Source organism: Parus major, unplaced genomic scaffold, assembly GCF_001522545.3.
Source record: "Parus major isolate Abel unplaced genomic scaffold, Parus_major1.1 Scaffold341, whole genome shotgun sequence".
Classification (NCBI taxonomy): Eukaryota; Metazoa; Chordata; class Aves; order Passeriformes; family Paridae; genus Parus; species Parus major.
This window is the reverse complement of record NW_015379283.1, coordinates 114,255-120,215: the sequence shown is the minus strand read 5'-3', so window position 1 is coordinate 120,215 and position 5,961 is coordinate 114,255. Positions and strand designations below refer to the sequence as shown.

The following is a 5,961-nucleotide window of genomic DNA, read 5'->3' as shown; positions in this document are numbered from 1 at the left end:
TCCCCGTTTCCCCGGCCTGCCCCGGCCCCGCTTACTGGGGCGGGCGCGGGCAGGGCCGATGTCGAGATTGAGGTCGATTCTCCGCCGCGCCTCGCGGTTCTCCTGCTTCAGCTTCGCCTCCAGCCTCGACAGCTTCTGCTCCAGCGAGGACGCCGCCATCTTCCCCCCGCGTGGCGCATGCGCCGGGCCCGCGCGGGGCGGGTCTTGGAGCCCACGCCGGCCGCCGTACAGAGGGAGGGCACAGAAAGCGCAGCCATCTTCCCCGGGATTGATATTGCGCATGCGCAGAAAACTATATTGGGATTGTTTGAGTCTCGCCGCCATCTCCCCCAGGAGCCCTCACTGCGCATGCGCAGGATAACGGGAGCCTCACCCGCCGCTGTAGATGGGGGAGAATTGACGAGAGGACAAGGAATGGTTTTGGGTTTCTTTGGCTTCTGTGGGGACGCGGGCGGACGGGATGGGGGCACGGCGGCTTTTTGACCCCGCTGGCCGCCGTACGGAGAGAAGGCCCATGGACGCCGCCATCTTCACCGCTGAACGGCCATTGCGCATGCGAGGGCTTTTTGGGTCTCTGCGGCCGCTTTAGGAAAGCGGGACACGGAACAGCCACAGCTATAATAAAAATAAACAGAATATATTAAGGTATAATAATAGTAAACCATTTAGTGAACCAGAAGTTTATTTGTCCCCGCTAGCTGCCATAGGGCGGGGGGGGAGGAGAAGGATGGGGGAACAGAGCGATTTTTGGACCTCTTCGGCCGCCGTAGGGGGACACGGTGGAGGAGGAGATTCGATATGAACATTTTTGGGGCTTCTTGGGCATGTTGGGGCAATTTGAGCTTATTTAGATTTTCTGTGTCAGAAGGGCTGTATAGGGGACTGGGGATGTTTTAGAGCGGCTCGAAGCACATTAGGAGTGTTGGGGCATTTGTGGCTTTAGTAGCGTCTGAGGTTACTTCTGGGGCACTTTGGGGGCAGTTCTTCCTCTTTTAGCGAAGCCTGAGACTGTTTTGGGGCAGTCGAGGCTTGTTTATGCAGTGGGGCCCTTGGGCACTGCCAGCCGCCATAGGGATGCAGTAGAGCCAGCTGCGGGACGGCGCAAGCGCAGAGGAGGGCGCTAAGGCGCCGTTGCCTCCAGGGCTGGAGGGGGCTCCCCGTAGGCGAACAACGCAAGTGCCCCCTGCCGGGCGGGAGGACCAGCGCATGCGCAGCACCCTCCGATCACTGGGCGGCTCGGAGACTCCCAATAGCCCCCCAATGGCTCCCCCATTCCACCCAGATCCCCCCTTTTGGGGGAGACTCTAAGGCGGGAGGACCCCCCGAAAGGGAGGACACCCCGCAAAAGTCCCCCCACTACAACCGTCGAGAATCTGTATGTTTCATTTTTCTGTTTTTATTTAAAAAAGCCAAAACGAACCAGGCCCGGGGAAGGGGTAGGGGCACAGACTGCGGGGAGGGGGGAATAGGGGGGTCTCCCCCCCTCGTGGCCAAGGGGTGGGGGGTCTGCACCGCAATTTGCGGGGGGGGGGGGGGGGGCACAGAATGGGGCAAGGTTAAATCATCTTCGGACAGAGCCCCCCAACCCCCTCCCCCAGCGGTAAAAATCCCCCCCAAAGGGGGATCCCCTAAAAAGGGGGCTCCCTCAAGGAGGGTGATCCCCCACTCCGAGAGAGGCCCCCCAAAAGAGGGGTGACCCTCACAAGGAGCAGTGGTCCCCACCCCCAGCGTGCCCCAGAGAGAGGTAACCCCCCAAAAGAGGGGTCAGCCCCCAACAGACAGGGGTGGACCCCTCTAAAGAGAAGTGACCCCCCCCTAAAAGAGGGGTCCCACAAGGAGAAAGCCCCCAAAGAAGAGGTGGGACCCCCCAAAGGAGAAATGATCCCCCCCCTAAAGAGAAGGCCCCCCAAATAAGGGGTGAGAACCCCCCAAAAGGGAGGCAATGCCTCAAAAGAGGGGTGTCCCCCCAGAAAAGTGCCCCCCCAAAAGAGAGACCTGTCAAAGAGGGGTGGGACCCCCAAAATAGGGGCAGGATCCCCCAGAGAGACGTGGGACCCCCAAAGAGGGGTGGGAGCCCCCTAAAGAGAGATGGGACCCCACCAAAATAGAGATGAGACGCCCTCAAAGCGAGGTGCAACCCCTCAACTATGAGTAGGACCCCCCCCCAAATTAGAGGTGGAACATTAAAGAGAGGCAAGACCCCCCTTAAATAGGGATGGGAACCCCTCCAAAGAGAGGCGGGACTCCCCAAAAAGGGGTGGGACCCCTGACCCCCACCCACCCCCCAAAGTCTCTGTGCAGCAGCAGGGGGAGGGAGGAGCCCTCCCGGACACTGGGGTGCCCCCACGGGTCTGGGGGCACCCCCGTGGGTCTGTGGGAGGAGGGTCTCAGGCTGGGAAGGGCTCCGTGGGGGGCTCCTCATCCTGGAAGTGGCTGCGCTGCAGCAGCTTCACATGGTACTCGTAGATCTTGAGCGCGGGGCCCAGGCGGATGGAGAGCCCCGTGAGCACATCGGCCCTCTGCATCAGCAGCAGCGACTTCCCATCGATCTCCTGGGGACACGGGGACAGTGAGGGACAGTCATGGGGACAGGGGACACCTGGGGGACACAGGAACACTCAGGGAACAGGGAACACCCCAAGGACACAGGAATGAAGAGCCCTGCGAATACATCCACCCTCTGCATCAGCAGCAGTGACTTCCCGTTGATTTCTTGGGGACACGGGGAGAGTGCCAGGCAGTCATGGGGACAGGGACAGCCATGGGGACACTGGGGACATGGGTACAGTGAGGGACAGCCATAGGGACATGGGGACAGTGAAAAACAGCCATGGGGACACCCAGGGGACACAGGGGGATGGGGGTGGGTGCAATGGTGAGGGGGGGTGACCAATGGGGAAAATATAGGGGACACCTTGGGGACACCCCCAGGAACAGAGGAGACACGTGCAGGGTAGTGGGAGGCCAGGGATGGCTGTAGAGGAATTTTGCAGGGAGGGAGGCATTCTTGGGGACACCCACAGTGACAGAGGGAGCCCCAGGGACACTGTGGAGACACCTGGGGGACAGAGGGGACACAGGGTGACAGGGGTGGCCCCACCTGCTCCTGGAAGGCCCCGGCCTGCTCAGGGAAGCCGGCCTCGGTGAAATACTCAACCACATCCCGCACTGACCACTCCACCGGATCAACGGCCTTGTCCTTGCGCCCGGCCCTGGGGACACGGGGACACAGTCACTGAGACACGCAAGGGACACACAGACATGGTCACCGGGATGGGGACACCATGGGGACTCGGTCACTGGAGTACTGGGAAGGAACAGAGGGACACTGGGACATGGCCACATTGGAGAGTGGACAGTATGGGGACAGGGTCACAGCAACAGGGGGGCGACACAGGGACACGGTCACAGGGGGACATGGAGACAATGGTCATGGGGACAGGGAGACACTGGGTGGGGCACAAGGCACTCGGGGGGACACAGAGGGTGGCACATGCATGACACAGAGGGACACAAGGGAACACTGGCCCCTAACTCACGTGCAGCTGAATGGGGCCCCCTCGGCAGCCTGGGGGCCCGGCCGGCCTGGGGACAGTGGCACCGATGGCTCTGCCCCTGCCAGCGCCGGGGACACTGCAGGAACACCAACAGGTCACACCCCTGGGTCAGCCCTGACTGACCGCACACGGCAGACTGACCCCCAGCACCAAATGACTATCCACCCTCTGGACTGACCCTACAGCCCAGACTGATCCCCCACCCCTAAACTGCCCCCCAGCACCCCCAAACTCAAACCCCCATAGTCCAGCAGCCCCAAACTGCCCATTGTATCTCCAAAACTGCACCCACCACCCCAAAACTGCCCTCAGCACCCCAAATTCCCCACCCATCCCCCCCAAAACTGCCCTCCCCACTCAGTACCTGCTCTGTCGGGCTGCCCAAAGGCCCCCTCCTTTTTAAGGGGGGCCATGTGCTGGCAGCCCCCCTCCCCCGGGGCGCAGGCCTTGGGCTGGGGGGGCCGCTCGGGGGGCGGCTGCCCTGGGGGGCGCAGGGGGCCCCCCCCCCGGCCCTCCCCATTCAGCTGCCGGGGGGGCCCCGCATCCTCCGAGGCCTCCGAGCCCGTCCCGTCCTCATCTTCCTCATCCTCATCCTCCTCCTCCTCCTCCTCCTCCCGTGCTGAGGCCTCGCTGCTGCTGCAGGGGGGCTGGGGGGCCCCCAAAAGTACAGCATTGACATCACCCCACAGAGAACCTCTTAAGCTGGACCTCCCCCTACAACCTACAGTCCCCTGAAAGTCTGCAGCCCCTAAAATAATTTATAACCCTGACATCAAAACCTACAGCCCCACCAAAACAGGGGCTCCAAAGTTGCACCTTGACCCCCATATAGTTTGACACCACCCTGTGCCCAAAAAATTCAGAACACCCTCAATCCTGAAAGCCACGCCCCCTCAAATCCTGGACACCCCCTAAAATGAATCCCTACAGTCCTGCAGGGCATCCCAAATTCTGCACTCGCCCGCGAGAGTTGTCACCCCAGCACTGTCATTGTCCCCCTGCCAACATGTCCTGGGGTTTCCCCCAACCTCACAGTCCCCTGCCCTCATCCAGTCCTGGCTCTTGGTGACCCCCAAAACCCCCTCAGATCCCCACTGTCACCTCAGGTCTCCTGAAGTCCCCTCTCTCCAAGTCACCCAAGTCTTCTTGGGGGTCCCCAACATCCCTTTGAAATCTCTGCTGTCCCCTCAGGATCCCCCACCATGTCCTCAGGCTCCCCAATCCCCTCAGAGGTCTCCTAAAGGGTGCCCCCTTCAGCCCCACCAAGTCCCCAGCTGCCCCAGTTCTCTCACGGGACCCCAAGTCCCCTCAGGGTCCCTCCCCAAGTCCCTTCAGCCTTCCAGACTCCTTTCTCTGTGTCCCGTGTCCCTTCCCCGCCAGGTCCCCTCCACTCACTTAAGTCCCCCCTTGTGTCCCCCTTATCCCCACCAACCCTTCAGGGGTCCCCCCAGGTCCCCAGTGACTCACCACCCTTGTCCCCCTCAGCCCTCCTGTCCCCAGTCCCCCCAGAGCCCCCGGCCCCTTCAGGCCCTCAAGACCCTTGGACAGCCCCAAATTCCCACCACTTTGCCCCCAGTTCCCTCAGGGTCACCCTCCTAGAGCCCCCCAGTCTCCTCCATGCCCTCAGGGGGCCATCCCCTCAGCCCTCCCAGCTCCCCTGCATGACCCCTGAATGTCTCAAGACCCTGGTGCCTTCTAATAACCCCCAGCCCCCTCCCCAGTGTCCCCTCAGGGTCCCCCTCACAGAGCCCCCTGTTCCCCTCAGGGCTCTCCCAATGGGGGCCCCCTCACGATTCCCGGGCCCCTCCTTCCCCTCAACCCCCTTCCCCTTCCCGCACTCCCCCTCACGACCCTCACACCTGCCATCCTCTCAGAACCACCTCAGGCATCCCTGTGACCCCTCACGACCCCCGAACCTTCCCCCAGTGTCCCCCTCACAGGGCCCCCCGTTACTTTCAGAGCTCAGACCCTCGGTGCCCCCTCACGACCTCCGGGCCCCTCCACTCCTCTCAGCCACCGGAGTCTCCCAGCCCTTCCCGTGCTCCCCCCTCACGGCCCTCGAACCCCTCAGGTCCTCAGGGACCCACCTCTTCCCCTCACGTCTCGTCCCCTTCCCACGCTCCCCCTCACGATCCCCAGACCCCTTTCCAATGTCCCCTGCTCCCAGAGCCCCCCGGTGCCCTCGGCCCCTCACGACCACCCGCCCCCCGGTGCCCTCTCACGACCCCCGGAACCCCATTCTCGAGCTCTCCCTCATGACCCTCAGACCCCGCAGATTCCCCTCAGCCCCCCGGTGTCCCCTCACGACCCCCATTCCTCTCAGCCCCTCACCGCTTCCCCGCTTGCCGCGCTCCCCCTCACGCCCCCTCCTCACCTTCCGCGCCCTCCCCGCCGCCGCTCTCCC

The 5,961-nt window shown here is 62.8% G+C and overlaps 2 protein-coding genes across 4 annotated transcripts in view; both read right to left on the bottom strand.

Moving 5' to 3' along the window:
- Positions 1–213, bottom strand: part of MAP2K7 (mitogen-activated protein kinase kinase 7) — an 8,934-nt gene extending 8,721 nt beyond the window's left edge. Inside the window, exon 1 of one of the 3 annotated variants that reach the window (XM_033511551.1) lies at positions 36–213. In XM_033511551.1, coding sequence (XP_033367442.1) covers positions 36–159 — 124 coding nt within the window. In that variant the 5' untranslated portion in view covers positions 160–213. The remainder of the gene's footprint in view (positions 1–35) is intronic. The other 2 variants (XM_015616072.2, XM_015616073.3) reach the window with 2 other exon arrangements.
- Positions 214–1,914: 1,701 nt separating this feature from the next.
- Positions 1,915–4,588, bottom strand: LOC107198826 (atherin-like). The gene is made up of 4 exons (XM_015616051.3): positions 3,922–4,588; positions 3,540–3,633; positions 3,101–3,212; positions 1,915–2,552 (listed from the first exon to the last, which is right to left on the bottom strand). The coding sequence occupies exons 1-4, from the start codon at positions 3,968–3,970 to the stop codon at positions 2,388–2,390; spliced, it is 420 nt and encodes a 139-aa protein (XP_015471537.1). The 5' UTR covers positions 3,971–4,588; the 3' UTR covers positions 1,915–2,387.
- Positions 4,589–5,961: the final 1,373 nt, after the last annotated feature.